At 51.8% G+C, this 16,671-nt stretch overlaps 1 protein-coding gene across 1 annotated transcript; it reads right to left on the bottom strand.

Moving 5' to 3' along the window:
• Positions 1-1,956: 1,956 nt before the first annotated feature.
• On the bottom strand, positions 1,957-5,952 carry LOC119925442 (normal mucosa of esophagus-specific gene 1 protein-like). Its single transcript, XM_038743564.1, has 4 exons — positions 5,917-5,952; positions 4,801-4,886; positions 3,493-3,553; positions 1,957-2,025 (listed from the first exon to the last, which is right to left on the bottom strand). Exons 1-4 carry the CDS (start codon positions 5,950-5,952, stop codon positions 1,957-1,959), a joined length of 252 nt encoding a protein of 83 aa, XP_038599492.1.
• Positions 5,953-16,671: the final 10,719 nt, after the last annotated feature.

The following is a 16,671-nucleotide window of genomic DNA, read 5'->3' as shown; positions in this document are numbered from 1 at the left end:
CTTCAGATATGACTCATGAGCCTTCTCATCTGATCTTGTTTTTTCCTTTTTCTTACATGATTTGTTCAGTGCCTACTAGATGCCATGCATTGTTCTAAGGGCTTGGGTCTTGTCTTATGTTATCGAGTCATTGCCAACCCTTAGCGACACTACAGACCCATCTCTCCCAAAAAATCCCGGCTCTCCATCTACAGTCGTTCTGGTAGTGTATCCATAGATTTTTCTTGGTAAAAATACAGAAGCGGTTTACCATTTCCACCTTCTGCGCTGTAAACTCGAGTTTCCGCCCTCGACTCTCTCCCATTCCTCTGCTTCCAATCATGGGTGAGTTTTAACTTGTAGCAGATTGTCTTCCACTAGCTAGACACTGCCCAAGATAGGAATGGAATGGGTAGGCCTCTTGACTCTCTATCCCATAGCCGAGACTGGTAGATAGCTGGAAACCCTCCAGGCATGGCCGGGAGAATGGAAGTGCTTGGGTAGATTCAAGGTATTAGGGTGGACACAGCCCAGGTCATGTTCCACATGGGGCTCTTAATTTTAATCCTCATTTTACAGATGAAGGAACTAAAGCCCAGAGAATTGAAGTGACTTGCCTAAGGTCACACGGTAGGCAAAGAAACAGCTTGGCTTAGTAGAACGAATACAGGCCTGGAAGTCAGAGGACATGGGTTCTAATCCCTTCTCTGGCATTTGTCTGCTGTGTGACCTTAGACAAGTCCCTCGGTTACCCCATCTGTACAATGGAGATGAAATCCTACTCCCTCCTACTTAGAAAATGAGTCCCATGTGGGACAAGGACTGTGTCCAACCTGATGAACTTTTACCTACCCCAATGTAGAGAACAGTGTTTGGCACATACTAACGGCTTAACAAGTCCCATAATAATAATAATAATAATAATAATAATAATAATAATAATAATAATAATAATAGCATTTGTTAAGCGCTTACTACATGCAAAGCACTGTTCTAAGCACCGGGGGGATACAAGGTGATCAGGTTGTCCTATGTGAGGCTCACAGTCTTAATCCCCATTTTACAGATCAGGTAACTGAGGCACAGAGAAGTTAAGTGACTTGCCCAAGGTCACAAAGCAGACATGTGGCAGAGCTGGGATTAGAACCCATGACTTCTAGACTGTGAGCCCGCTGTTGGGTGGGCACTGCCTCTATATGTTGCCAACTTGTACTTCCCAAGCGCTTAGTACAGCGCTCTGCACACAATAAGTGCTCAATAAATACGATTGAATGAATGAAAGAATGACCTCTGTCTCCCAAGCCCGAGCTCTTTCCACTGAGCCATGCTGCTTACCACAGTTCTTACATGGGGGAGCTGGGATTAGAACCCAGGTCCTCAAGACTGTAAACTTGTTGTGGGCGGGGAATGTGTCTATTTTTTAAAATACTGTGCTCTCTCAAACACTTAGTACAGTACTGTGTACACAGTAGGTGCTCAATAAATACTACTGAATGAATGAATGAATGAATTCTGACATTCCAAGTTCCCTAACTGTGAATTGTGGGTGTTTCTTTTTTTCAGAATGTGTTTCCTTTGGATAAGCTAAAATTGTCTGAATGAGGAAGCATGCATTCTGCCTTTATTTGGGGAAAAAACGGACTTTATTCAATCTACCTCACAAAGCAGTAGATGCGAACCCATTTCCACTCAAGGAAGGTTGAAGCAGGGGAGACCACCACTGACCTTTCCAGAGAAGAACGTGGACGCCAAACTGGGAGTGCTGTGTTAGGGTCGGATGCCACTTCTCCGGTCGCCAGACTGCCAGGTAGTCCCTCCGTGGGGCGGGAAACCCTGGACCAAGATTGCCCTCAGATTGGGAGATGACCCCGAAAATACAGCGGAAGTATCTCCGTGCGCTGGTTCGGAAGGTGAATTTGCGCTGAGGTGAGTCCTCTGGATTCCCGGGTGGTGGGGGCTGGTGGTTCGGTCTCTTGGTCACTCGGTTAGCCTTCTCATCTTCTGCAGTTCCTCGATGGGTTTCCACTGCTGGTTAATCGAGAGTAACTGCAGAACAGAGAGACAAAACCTGTGTTCCAGGAACCACAACCCTGGAGAATACATTCTGCTAGCTCCTAAGCTTTCCTAAGATCCTTATGTCCATATTTGTCATTTATTTATTTCTATTAATCTCTGACTCCCTTGCTAGACTGCAAGCTCACTGTGGGCAGGGAACGTTTCTGTTATATTATCATGTTGTACTCTCCCAAACGCTTAGTACAGTGCTCTGCACAAAGGAAGTGTGCAGCAAACACGAACTGATTAACTGACTGAGGGCAGGAATGGTATTTATTAACATTACTGTCCTCTCCCGGGTATTTCGTATACTATTCTGCAAACAGTGGATGCTTGGGAAATATTGCTGATTGATAAGTGAATAGAAAGTGATTTCCCTTGATTTTCACCCAGAAAATAGTTCTCTGCTCTATGTAGGACAGGGACTGCGACAGCATGGCCTAGTGGACAGATCATGGGCCTGGGGATCAGAAGGTTATGGGCTCTGATCCTGGCTCTGCCACTTGTCTGCTTGGTGACCTTGGGCAAGTCACTTCACTTCTCTGGGACTCAGTTACCTCATCTGCAAATAGTGATTAAGACCATGAACCCCATGACCGTTAACCCCATGTGGGACTGGGACTGTGTCCAACCAGATTAGCTTGTATCTACCGTAGTGCTTAGAACAAGTGCCTGGCACATAGTAAGTGCTTAACAAATGCCATTAAGAAAAGTTACTTCACCTCTCTGTGCCTCAGTTCCCTCATTTGTAAAATGGGGACTAAGACTGTGAGCCCTATGAGGGACAGTGACTGTGTCCAACAAGATTAGTCTGTATCTACCTCAGCACTTTGTACAGTTCCTGGCACAGAATAAGCACTTAACAAATAGCATTGAAAAAGTCCATTTGCTTCTCTGTGCCTCAGTTCTCTCATATGTAAAACAGGAATTAAGACTGTAAGCCCCACGTGGGACATGGTTGTGTCCAACCAGATTAGGTTGTATCTATGCTAATGTTTAGTACAGTGCCTGACACATAGTAAGCGTATTATTATTAGCTTGTATCTACTCCAATGCTTAGTACAGTGCCAGGCCCATAGTGAGTGCTTTACAAATACCATAAAAAACAAAAACAAAATGGTTGTTTCACTCCCACAATGTCCCTCTTCATCTCTGGGTCAGACTGGGATCATAAAGATCCAGAAGATGGCCTTTCTGGTCCACCTGCTCTCCCATGTCGACCAGCCCACCCTGCTCAAATGCCCCCGTGCTTCCTCCCTTCCCCACCCACACACCGAGAAGTGGCACCAATGCCCCTCTTCCCGGGGCCTAGAGGGCGGGGCAGGGCAGGGCAGGGAGGCTCATTTGCCCCTCTGAGAGGATTGGGCACAGGACCAAGGTCATCAGGTCAAGGAGTCTGCCATTGTTCGGGGGGACGGGGGGGCCCTTCAGAAGAAGGGGCGGAGGTGGGCCCACTACCTTTTGATGCTGGGTAGGATCCACATTCTCCCATGGCTCTGGATTTTTGGACGTGTTGAAGCTGAAGCCCAAGATGGCATCCGTTAGAAAAGACGCTAAGCAGTTGCAGTGTCCCCCTGAAAATGACATTTCTGAACTTCCCATTGCCCCACCCCCGCCCCAGACTGGAAGCCCACTGGGAGCAGGGAACATGTCTATAAACTCTGCAATATTGTGCTCGTCCAAGCGCTTAGTGCAGTGCTCTGCACACAGTAAAGAGATCAGTAAGTGCCATCGATTGTAAACTCGTGTCTAGACTCTAAGCTAATTGTGGGCAGAAACCGTGTCTACCAAATCTGTTATATTGTACTCACGAAAGCACTTAATGCAGTGCTCTGCACACAGAGAGAACCCAATCGATGGCATTGATTGTTAGCTTGTCTCTAGACTGCAAACCCGGTGTGGGCAGGGAACGTGTCTACCGATTCTGTTTATTGTACTCTCCCAAACACTTAGTGCAGTTCTCTGCATACAGTAAGTGCTTGATAAATGCCATTGGTTGATTGACTGTATTGTTTTGTTGTAATCCCAAACAGTACAGTGCTCCACACACTCCACAGCAAGTGCTCATTAATTGATTGATCATACCATTGATTGATTTAATTATGTTGCACTCTCCTTCAACCCCACTAAACCCCAGCAGCCCTGAACAGGAACTGCATCAATCAATCAATCAGCTGTATTTATTGAGCACTTACTGTATGCAGAATACTGTACTAAGTGCTTGGGAGAGCCTAGTACGACAGAATTAGCAGACGCGTTCCCTCCCTACAAAACAAGCTTACAGTCTAGAGGGAGAGACACATATTAATTATAAATAAATTACAGATATATACCTACATGCCGTGGAGCTAGTTGTGGGGGTTGGGTGATGAAGCAAGGGGCAGGTCAGGGAGATGCAGAAGGGAGTGGGAGAAGAGGAGGGCTTAGCTGGGGAAGGCCTCCTGGAGGAGATGTACCTCCAGTAAGGCTTTGAAGTCAGGGAGAGTTGTTGCTGTATGGATTCCCCTTAAGGCACTGATACTCACCCCATCCCTATTCCAAAGCACTTAGGTTTCTATCCGTACACTCTGTCATTTCTCATACCTGTCTGCCTCCCTCTCTAGACTGTAAGCTCACCGTGGGTAGGGAGTGTGTCCGTTACATTGTTCTACTGTAGTCTCCCGAGCTCTAGTGCAGTGCTCTGCACCCAGTGAGTGCTCAATAAATGCCACCGACTGATCGATTAATGGATTAAATGCCGGAAAGGTCCTGGGGCCCGCTACTCACTTGACAGACGTCTTGAAGAGAGAGTACACGGACACGGAGATGGCTCCCAACCTGGCGATGGTGATGATGGTGGCCAACGGGATGAGCTGGGGAGCAGCCAAGGCACAGATGGCGGTCAGGGGCCGGGGTCAACGGTCAGGTGGCTCTGGGGGAGCCGGGTTGGGGAGGGGGAAGGGTGGCAGGGCGGAGGAGATAGGAAAAAAGGACCCGGGGTGGGGGTGGGGAGATAGGGGTAACAGGGAGGAGATTGGGGAGGAGGGAAGGATAGAGAGGGAAAGAGACTGGGGGAGAAGGAGGTGGGAAGAGGAGATGGGAGGAGATGGGGGAAGAAAGAAGTGGGAAGAGAGGAGGTAAGAGAAACCAAGGATAATAACGGGGGACAGTTGGGGTAGAAGATGGGGAGGAGTAAGTGGGGAGAGGAAATAGGGATAGCCGGGGGGAGGAGATGGGGAGGAAAAAGTGGGGGGAAGGAGGTAGAAGTAGCAGAGAAGGAGATAGGAAGAGGATGTGGAGGAAGGGCTTAGGGTAGCAGGGGAAGGATATGGGGGAGAAGGATGTGGGTGAAGGAGATGGGGAGGAGGTAGGGGAATAAAGAAGTTGGAAAAAGTTAGGGGTAGAAGAGGAGGAAATGGGGGAGAAAATGGGGAGGAGGAAGTGGTGGAAAGAAGGTAGGGTTAGCAGGAGAGGAGATGGTAAGAGGACATGGGGGAGGAGTTTGGGGAGAAGTAGGTGGAGGATGGAGATGGGTGGAGGTGGGGAGGAAATGGGGGAAGAAGCGGGAGGAAGAGGCAAGGGAATGGGTAGAAGGGGAAAGAGACTTGGGGAGAAAGAGGTGGGGGACGGAGGTAGGTGTAGCAGGGAGCAGAGGAGGAGCAGAGGAGGAGGAGAAGAAAGAAGGTTAAAGTAGTTGCAGGGGAGAGATTTGGGAAGAGGAAGGTGGGGGTAGCAGGGAGGCAAAGGAAGTGGGGAGAAAATAGGGATGGCGGGGTTGGAGGGAGTAGGAGGGAGGAGATAAGGAAAGTGGGGGTGAGATCTCCCCCCGACCAGCCCAATCGAAGGAACAGATGGGGGCAGAGGGAAGTGGGTAAGGGGCCGAGGGAGGGGAAGACTGCCGACCACTTCCTTCTTCATCAGGATTTGGAAGGTGCCCATGGTGGCCAGCGTAGGAGAGAGCAAGCAGGCAGGGGAGAGTCTGGTCGGGACGGGCTGGGACAGACGGCCCCCAGGGGAGCAGGGGGAGTGGGCCCAGGAGCAAGGGAGAAGTGCAGGAGGGAGGGAGGGGCAGGGAGAAAGAGGGGCAGAGGAGTGAGAGGAGCAGGAGGTAGCAATGAGCGAGGAAGAAGGGGAGAAGGAAAAGAGGGAGAAAAGAGGAAATCAGCGTGAACGTGGGAAGAGCACGGGTTTGGGAGTCAGAAGGCCAAGCGCTCTAATCCCAACTCGGCTACTTGAGTGATGTGTGAACTTGGGCAAGCCACTTAACTTCTTTGTGCCTCAGTGACCTCATCTGTAAAATTGGGATTAAGATGTGAGCCCCAAGTGGGACAACCTGATTACTATGTATCAACCCCAGCTCTTAGAACAGTGCTTGGCACATTGTAAGTGCTTAACAAAATACCTTTAAGGAGGAAGAAAGGAGATGGGGTGGCCTTTGCAAATAGCTGCTGAGGGCAGGGAAGGCAGGTCGGGGGGAGGTCTGTATCTCCCTCAGTGCTTAGAACAGCGTAAGTGCTTAACAAGTACCATAACTAAAACTATATTAATTGATTAATAGGGAAGGAGATGAAGAAACTAAGAGAAGACTTGTCCAAGGTCACAGATATCAGGCCACTGGCAGAGCTGGGATTAGAGCTCGAGTCTCTCTTTACTATATCTGTTTTAATATGGCATTTATAAGCACGTTGTGTAAGGCACTGTTCTAAGCGCTGAAGTAGATACAAGGTCATCAGGTTGGACACAGTCCTTGTGTTGAATCCCCATTTTACTGATGAGGGAACTGATGCTCAGTGAAGCGAAGTGACTTCCCCCAAATCGCAGAGCAGATAAATGGCAGAGCTGGGATTAGGACCCATGTCCTTCTTTTTCCCAAGCCCGTGCCCTATTGTCTACTGTCTTCTCCCAATCGCTCAGTACAGAGCTCTGAGCACAATAAGAGCTCAATAAATACGATTGAATGAATGAATGAATGCCGTTGATTAATGAGTGTTCCCAACAGGGGTGGCCCTTCATTCATTCAATCGTATTTAATGATCCCTTACTGTGTGCACAGCAGTGTACTAAGTGCTTGGGAAGTACAAGTCTGCAACACATAGAGACAGTCCCTACCCAACAACGGATGCCACCTGAGGTTAGCAAGTCACAAGTGGTGGCGTGTGGACAGCTGTGTGCCCAGGGCGTGGCATCCTGAGGAAAGGAGGGAGGGGCAGTAGCAACATGGTTTAGTAGGTAGAGCATGGGCCTGGGAGTTACGAGGACCTGGGTTCTAATAGCGGCTCTGCCACTTGTCTGCTGCGGGACTTTGGCCAAGTCACTTCACTTCTCTGGGCCTCAGTTACCTCATCTGTAAAATGGGGATTAAGGCTGTGAGCCCCACGGGGAACAGTGACTGTGTCCAACTTGATTAATTTGTATCTACCCCGGCACTTAGAACAGTACCTGGCAAAGGGTTAGCGCTCAATAAATACCATAAGTATTAGCATCATTTCCCACTAGGCTGAAACTTGAGGGGCTGCCGCCACCATCACGGCAGGCTGTAACAAGTCTGCCTCAGATGGCTGCCTTAGGGATGTTACTGCCATGCTGCGCTATGGCCACCTGTTGGTCCCTGGAGGATGGGTCCCCTCAAAGACAACTCCCTACCCCCAAACACTGGTCCTCCCAAGAATCAAATCAGTTACTCACCAGACAACACCCAGCTGGCGTAGGACAAGTCGGCGATGGACAGAGATTCACTTCAGGCCTCCACAGCCCTCTCAGTGTCCCAGCTGCCAGTGGCTTCCAGAACCTTCTCCCTCCTTTGGACGGTACTAAGGGGAGAGGGGAGACAGAGTCAGTTCCCCAATTCCTGCCCTCTACTCTCCACCATCAGATGGAAAACGTAAGAACTCTGGGTTTTGTCACTTGATTCCCAGAAACCTCCTTGGGCACATTTGATGGCTGAACTCCAAGGAGCCCAAGTGGAACTTTCTACCTCCCCCTGCCTCCTCACCAGAGCAATCCCCTGCCCGACAGTGGTACATTCTCAAGCCCCTTCTCTCCTGGCCCCTAAAACCCAACAGACATTCGCTCCACGGGTGTGAGTGGGGGGCCTCTCTCACCACACTACTTCCTCTGAACCCATCCCCTAACTGTGGGTGTCCCTCAAGGTTCAGGTCAGGGTCCCTGCCTTTTCTTCATCTTCACTCCCTTGGAAAACCCATTCGTTCGCACAGCTTCAACTATCACCTCTATGCTGATGACACCCAAATCTACAACTCCAGTCCTAATCTCGCTCCTTCTCTGCAGTCTTGCATTTCCTCCTTCAAGGATGTCCTCCCGTCACCTCAAACTTCATATGGTTAAAACTGAACTTTTCTTCTCCCACGAACCCTGTCCTCCTGCTCTCTTTCCCATCGCTGCCGACGGCACCACCATCCTTACTGTCTCTCAAGCCCATAATCTTGATATTATCCTTGACTCCTCTCTCATTCCACCCACATATTCAAGTCATCACTAAATCCTGTCAGTTCTAGCTTCCCAACCTTGCCAAAGGTCACCCCTTCCTCTCCATCCAAACTACCACGTTAATACAAGCACTTATCTTAGCCTGCCTAGATTACTGTATCAGCCTCCTTGCTGACCTCCCTGCCTCCTATCTCTGCCCACTCCAGTCCATACTCCATTCTGCTCCCAGAATCATTTTCCTTCAAAAACATTAATATCTTGTTTCTACACTAGAAGCTCTAGTGGTTGCCCATCTACCTCCACAACAAACAAAAACTCATCATTGGTTTTAAAGCACTTAATCGCCTCGCCCCCTCCCACCTCACCTTGCAACTATCCTCCAACCCAGCTTTCAAATTTGTTCCTCTGGTGCTAACCTTCTCACTGTACCTCGATCTCATTTCTCTCGCTGCCGACCTCTCACCCACATACTATCTCTGGCCTGGAACCTCCCTTCCTCCTTCCATACAGATAATTGCTCTCCCCCACTTCAAAGCTATATCTAAAGCCTATCTCCTCCAGGAAGCTTTCCCTGACTGAACCCTTTTCTTCCACTCCCTTCTTTTCCACTCATACTTGCTCCTTCACTCATCCTATCTCCCTTTCCCATGGCATATATGTACATATCTGTAATTTATTTATCTATTTATATTAATGGCTGTCTCCCCCTATTGACCGTGAGCTCGGCAGTAGGCAGGGAATGTGTTTGATGGTATATTGTCCTCTCCCAAACATTTAGCACAGTGCTTTGTATTCAATAACCACTCAATAAATATGGTTATTTATACAACACTCTGCTGCGTGACCTTGGGCAAGTCACTTCATTTTTCTTTGGCTCAGTCACCTCATCTGTAAAATGGAGATGAAGATCGTGAGCTAAGGCGGGACAGGGACTGTGTCCGATCTGATCAGCTTGTACCTACCCCAGCGTTCAATAAAGTGCCTGGTACATACTATGTGGTTGCCTATCAACCTTCGTATCAAGCAAAAACTCCTATTGGTTTCAAAGCTCTCTGTCACCTCGCCCCCTCCTACCTCACCTCCCTCCCTCCTACCTCACCTCCCTTCTCTCCTTCTACATCCCAGACCGCACACTTCACTCCTCTGGTGCCGTTTACCTTCTCACTGTGTCGAGTTCTCACCTGTCCCGTGTTTCCCGCTGGCCCTACGTCTGGTCTGGAATGCCCTCCCTCCTCAAATCTGCCAAACTAGCACTCTTCCCTCTTTCAAATCCCTATTGAAAGCTAACCTCCTCCAGGAGGTCTTCCCAGAATAAGTCCCCCTTTCCTCTGCCCCCCCCCACCCAGCACTTGTATATGTATGTATATATTTAAAATTCTATTTATTACTGTGTGTATAGCTATAATTCTATTTATTTGTATTGATGCTATTGATGCCTGTTTACTTATTTTGATGTCCGTCCCCCCCTTCTAGACTGTGAGCCCATTGTGGGTAGGGATTGTCTCTGTTGCTGAATTATACATTCCAAGCGCTTAGTACAGTGCTCTGCACACAGTAAGCACTCAAATAAATACAATTGAATGAATGAAAACTGCTTAATACCATAAAAGAAAACCCCAGAAACCCTCAACCAGGAGAGGTGGTTGACACTGGGGACTTGGGTCCAAACATGTGCTGGGTGGAATTACATTCCCATGCCTATTGCATGGACCCCTCCAAAGGGCAGGAGTGTTGCCCCCTGGATAGAGCCCGGACCCGGGAGTCATAAGGCCCCAGATTCTAATTCCGTCTCTGCCACTTGTTTGCCTGACCTAGGATACCTTGTTTCTATGACCTAAGATAAGTCACTTCACTGAGCCCCAGTCACCTCATCTGGAAAATGGAGGTTAAGACTGTGATCTCCATGTGGGACACAGACTGTATCCGACCTGATTAGCTTTTGTCTACCCTAGTGCTTAGAACAATGCACTTGACATGTAGTAAAGCGATTAACAAACATCATAAAAAACCAAATAGATATCTGAGTGCTTGGGAGAGTCTTTAACTTGGATTTTGTGCACTGTGTATTTGTCCCTGGCCCTTGATGCTGTTTTAATGTTTGCCTACTTGTTCCCGATGTGACCTAGAGTCACAGATGGAACACCCCCTTGGGTGAGGGTCTCTGTCCAAGCCCCACCTGTGTCCTCTTGCCCAGGATTAGCACAGTGCTCTGCACATAGTAAGCCAATCAACCAATCTAATTTATTGAGTGCTTACTGTGTGCAGGGCACCATTCTAAGCACTTGGGAGAGTTCAATGAAGCAATAAAACAGACACATTCCCTGACCATTACCTTAACAAATACCATTATTATTATTATTATTATTATTACGGCTATCTGAATGGTGGCTGAGAATTCTGATTCCTCCAATGAAGAGAGGCATGTTTCAGTCAAACGATAATTAAAAGTCCTTTATAAAGAGGCCGACAAACATTGCCGTATCCCAGATACAAGAACGCATGGACGGTGCCCCAGAACACTGGGGTCATCGCTCGGACACAAAAATCAACCACCCAAATGTGAGGTTGCTGTCCAAAGGACCAAACAATGGACGGGCTGTCTTTACAGCTTCTCTAAATCAGAGAATAAGTCTTGTTTTCTACATAAACCTTCATAAAAATCCAAGTCTTTCTGGCGTATCCATGGTCACACGGTCACTAGGGATCTCACGAAGTGCTCCTGTTTCACGGGGGTGGCTTCCAGACCACTCTTCTGCAGAGCCAGCAAGGTTACCATAAAGGGAATCGAGCAAACCTTTTAGTTTGATGGAGCAGGTGGGGAGGTCAAACTTCTTTCTACCCCACGTTCAGGAACAAGTCTGTGGGAGCAGCTCCAAGCAAGAGGCTACAGAATAATAAGCTCAAAACTCAGTCTTGGGAGGTGGTAGGGAAATGTGTCTTTTTACTCTCTCCCAAGCGCTTAGTACAGTGCTTTGCATATACTAAGCGCTCAATAAATGATTGAATGAATGAATGAATGAATGTCATCTTCCTGCCAGTTTACCATTGAATCAGTGTTTACTACTGGTGCACCCTCCATGAGAGAGACACCCCAAGGACCTCTCGCCTCGGAAACACGTGTGCTAAGCTATCAATCGATGCTATTTATTGAGCACTTACTATGTGCAATGAACTGTACTGAGCACTTGGGAGAATACCAGACAAATAAATTAGCAGGCACATTCCCTGCCCAAAAGGAGCTTACAGTCTAGCATGACAGGATTTTCCTCCAAATATCCTTCAGGCTTCCTGAGCCCTTTGGGAAATTTGATCCAAAATAACCAAAACCTAAAATGAATTCTCCGGTTCGTTAGGTTGGCTAGGTCAGGGGGAGATGCCAACGGGGAGGAGCAACAGAAAGAGCGAGGCTGAGTTTGGTGGGTGGAAAACTGCCTTCCCCCTGAACCACTGCTTGACTTGGAATGGCTGCCTGCAGGAAGTGGCGAGGTGTAAATGGAATCCAGGGAGAACTGATGTCCGGACTGAAGACTTCCAATCTCCCAGGACATCCGAACAGAGTCAGGATGGAATACCGAGCTCTGTCTCAATCTTCTCCTCGGTGGCCCCCTCTTTCCCGCTGGCACCTCCTCCAGTTCACAGTAGTTCCTGAGCACTTCCTCTGCTATGAGCCCTGCGTTAACTAACCCCTATGTCGGAACACACTTCTCGGCACAGGTTACTGAGTTCGGCTCCGGAGAACTGGTGGGTCTGCGCTGCCAAACTTTCCAAGGATATGTCCACCCCCAGCGGGGTTTTCTCAGTGTAGATTTTCAGAATCGAAAGGCTTCCCTAGGAAAGAGCAATCACTGTAAGACTTATGTCCGCCGACAAGCCATCCTGCTATGGGAAGCGGCACGGTCTAGTGGATAGAGCCCGGGCCCGGGAGTCCGGAGGACCTGGGTTCTAATCCCAGCTCCCATTTTACTGCTGGGTGACCTCGGACAAGTCACTTGACTTCTCCCTCAGCTGGAAAATTGGAATTAAAACCCTGAGCCCCATGTGGGACAGGGACTGTGTTCAACCTGATTAGCTTTTCTCTACTCCAGCGCTTAGTACAGTAATGGACATACAGTAAGCGCTTAATAAATATCATCGTTATTATCATCATTATCTGCTTCCTGAAATGGCTTTCAGACCCACTGAGACCAAGCAGTCTTCAAGCCACTAACCAGGGTCAACAGCTTTTTAGCCCTTACTGTGTCACCCACTGTCCCACTGAGTCATGTAAAATCCATTTGTCTCAAATACAAGTGGAACGTTTGACATAAGCAAAATGGGATCATGTTTAAATCTTAAGAACAAAAATGACGATGCTCAAAATTGGAGAAGATGAACAAACACACAGTACCTAGGAGACAAAGCATTGGTAAGCAGCAAGGGGAAAAGTGTGGCCTAGAGGAAAGAGCATGGACCTGGGAGTAAGAGGCCCTGGGTTCTAATCCCAGCTCCACCACCTGCCCGCTGCGGGACCTTTGGCAAGTTCATTAAGCAACTGTACTTACTAAGCACTTACTGTGTGCAGAGCACTGTGCTAAGTGCTTGGGAGAGTACAATCAAACAGAGCTGGTAGTCACGTTCCCTTAACATGTCTGTACCTCAGGTTCCTCATCTGGATGGGGATTAAATTCCCGTTCTCCCTCCAATTTAGACTGAGATCTGAATGGGACAGGGTCTTTGTCCAAATTGATTTTCTTGTATCTACCCCAGGGCTTAAGTACGGTGCTTGGCACGCAGTAAGGGCTTAATAAATACCGTCATCATGCTTACTTCTCCTCTGCTTCCTGGCCCTGGACGGCCTCTGCCTCTCTGAACTGGTCACCCCTTGCCTCTCGGCCCTGGTTCCCCTCTGCTTCTCAGCCCTAGTGCCACTGTGTCCTGGCACAACTACCTCTCTGTCTCCCAGCCCCGGGCCTCCTGTCTCCCGGCCCAGGTACTCCTCTGTCTCCCGTCTCTGGTCCCCTGTATAACGGAACCTGTCCCCCTCTGCCTCCCTGACCTTGTCCCCCACCCTTCTCGGCCCTGGTCCCCCTTTGCGTCCCGGCCCAGGTATCCCACTGCCTCCCGGCCCCGGTCCACCATCTACCGGCCCGGGTAGTCCTCTGCCTCCCGGCCCAGGTCCCCCTCTGCCTCCCGGCCCAGGTCCCTCTCTGCCTCCCGGCCCAGGTCACCCCCAGCCAGCAGGACTTGGTCCCCCTCTGCCTCCCTGCCTTGGTTGCCCCCCTCCTCTTGGCCCTAGTCCCCCATTCCAACCTGCCCTGGTCCAAGTCTGCCTCCCATCCCTGGTTCCCCTGTGCCTGACGGCCCTAGTTCCACTTCAGTTCCAAGAAGCGGGAGGACAAGGGCAGGGACGCAGAGAAACAAATCTGCCCACTGGATCTGGTCTCCGTTTCCCGGCCCAGGTCCTCCTCTGCCTCCCGACCCTGGTACCCTTCTCCCGGCCGAAATACCTCTCTGCCTCCTGGCCCTGGTCTCCCTCTGCCTCCAGGACCTGGTCCCCCTCTGGCTCGCTGCCCTTGTCCCCCACTGCTTCTCGGCCCTGGTCCCCTTTTGCCTTACGGCCCAGATACACCTCTGCCTCCGGGCCCTGGTCATCCTCATCCTCTCAGTCCTGACCGCGTGTCTCCCGGCCCAGGTACCCCTCTATGTCCTGGACCTGGTCCCCCTCTACCTCCCGGCCTTGGGCCCCCTCAAACATCTGGCCATGGTACTTACTGTGTGCAGAGCACTGTACTAAGCGTTTGGGAAGTACAAATTTGCAACACATAGAGAGGGTCCCTACCCAACAATGGGCCTCCCAGCCTTAGTCCTCCATCTCCCGGTACCTTTGGGCCTCCCGGCCCTGGTCTCCCACCACCTGAAGGCAAGTGGGTCTCTCTCCATCCCGGCCTTTGTTCCCTTCTACCTCCATGCCCTGATCCCCCTTTTCTGCCAGCCCTGGTTTCCCTCTACCTTCCGGCCCTGGTCCCCCTGTCTCCCGGCCCAAGAATCCCTCTGCCTCCCTGCCCTGGTCCCCCTCTCCCTCCAGGCAATGGGCCATGGGACTCTCCCCGTTCCGGCCATGGATCACCCTGTTCTGCCAGCCCTGGTTTCCCTCTAGATCCAAGCCCTGGTCCCTTTCTTCGTCCCGGGCCAGGGACCCTCTACCTCTCGGCCTAGGTCCCCCTGTCTCCCAGCCCTGGAACCCAAGTCTCCCCGCCCAGGTACTCCTCTGCCTCCTAGCCCTGGTCCCCCTCTGCCTCCCGACCCGAATCCCCCTTGTCCGGGCCCCGGTACCTCTTTGCCTCCTGGCCCTGATCACCCTTTGCCTCCCGGCCCTGGTCACCCAAACTTCCCGAACCTAGTCCCCTGTCTTCCGGCCCAGGAACCCCTTGCCTCCTGGCCCTGGTCCCCCTCTGCCTCCCGACCCTGGTCTCCCTTCTCCGGGCCCCGACAACCCACTGCCTCCAGGACCTGATCCCCCTCTGCCTCCCAGCCCTAGTCACCCAAGCCTCCCGACCCTAGTCCCACGTCTCCCAGCCAAGGAACCCCTTGCCTCCTGGCCCTGGTCCCCTTCTGCCTCCAGGCCCTGATCCCCATCTACCTCCCTTCCCTTTTCCGCCCCTTCTTGACCTTAGTCCCCCTTTGCCTTCCAGCCCAGGTACCTCTCAACCTCCTGGTCCTGGTCCCCCTCTGCCTCCTGGCCTTGGTCCCCCTCTGCCTCCCGGCCCTAGTCCCCCTCTTCCCCCAGGGCCTTTCCCCCCTTGGCCTCCGGCCTTTGCCTCCTTCTACTTCCAGGCCCATAGGTCTCTCTCCATCCCGGAGCTGGTTCCCCTCTACCTCCCGGCCCTGCTCCCCCGTCTCCCGGCCCAGGTAACCCTTCTGCCTCCTGGCCCTGTTCCCTCTCTGCCGCCCTGTCCTGGTTCCCCTCTGCCTCCCCGATCTGGTCTCGTTCTACCTTCAGGACCTTGGGTCACTCTCCGTTCTGGCGCTGGGTCTCCTCTACCTCCCAGCCCTGGTCGCCTTGTCTCCTGGTCCAGCTACCCCCCTGCCTCCCTGCCCACGAACCCTCTGACTCGCTGCCCGAGACCCTTCCTCTTGGCCCTGGTCCCCCTCTGCCTCCCGGCCCGCCCTAGCCTACTTCTACCTCCAGGCCCTTGGGTCACTCACCGTCCCGTCCCAGGGTCCCCTCCTACTCACAGCCCTGGTCCCCCGTTCTCCCGCCCAGGTATCCCTCTGCCTCCCACGCCTGGTCCCCCTTTTTCCAGCCCTGGTACCCCTCTACCTCCTGGACCTGATCCCCCTCTACCTTCCGGCCCTCCTCTTCCTCTGCCTCCCGACCCCATTCTCCTTCTACATCCAGACCCTTGGGTATCTCTCTGTTCTGGACCTGGGACTCCTCTACCTTTCGGGCCTGGTCCCCCAACTCTGGGCCCAGGTACCCATCTGCCTTCCGGCTCTGGTCCCTCTCTGCCTCCCAGCCCTGGTCCCACTCTGACTCGCTGCCTCGAGACCCTGGTCCCACTCTGCCTTCCAGCCCAGGTATCTCTCTGCCTTCCGGCCCTGGTCCCCCTCTATCTCCCGGCCCTGGTCCCCTCTGTCTCCCGGCCCAAGTCCCCCACTGACTCCCTGCCTTACTTCCCCCTGCCTCGTGGCCGTGGTCCCACTCTGCCTTCCGGCCCAGGTACCCCTCTGCCACCCGACCACATTCTTCTTCCACATCTAGGCCCTTGGGACTCTCTCCGGCCTGGACCGAGGTCCCCTCTACCTTTCGAGCCTGGTCCCCCATCTCCGGGCCCAGGTACCCTTCTGCCTTCCGCCCTGGTACCTCTCTACCTCCCGGCCCTGGTCCCTCTCTGCCTCTCAGCCCTAGTCCCCCTCTGACTCCCTGACTCGTGACCCTGGCCCCACTCTGCCTTCCGGCCCAGGTACCCCTCTGCCTTCCGACCCTGGTCCCCCTCTACCTCCAGGCCCTTGTCCCCTCTGTCTCCCGGCTCTGGTCTCCTTCTACCTCCAGATCCTTTGGGTCTCTCTCTGTCCCGGCCCTGGGTCCCCTCTACATCCCGGCCCTAGTCCCAGTTTCTCCAGAATCAGGTACCCCTCTGCCTCCTGGCTCTAGTTCCCCTCTACCTCCTGGCCCTGGTCCCCCTGTCTCCTGTCCCAGGTACCGCTCTTCCTCCCGGCTCTGGTCCCCCT

Source organism: Tachyglossus aculeatus, chromosome 3 (genome assembly GCF_015852505.1).
Source record: "Tachyglossus aculeatus isolate mTacAcu1 chromosome 3, mTacAcu1.pri, whole genome shotgun sequence".
In the NCBI taxonomy this organism is placed as follows: domain Eukaryota; kingdom Metazoa; phylum Chordata; class Mammalia; order Monotremata; family Tachyglossidae; genus Tachyglossus; species Tachyglossus aculeatus.
This window is presented reverse-complemented; position numbering and strand designations above follow the sequence as displayed.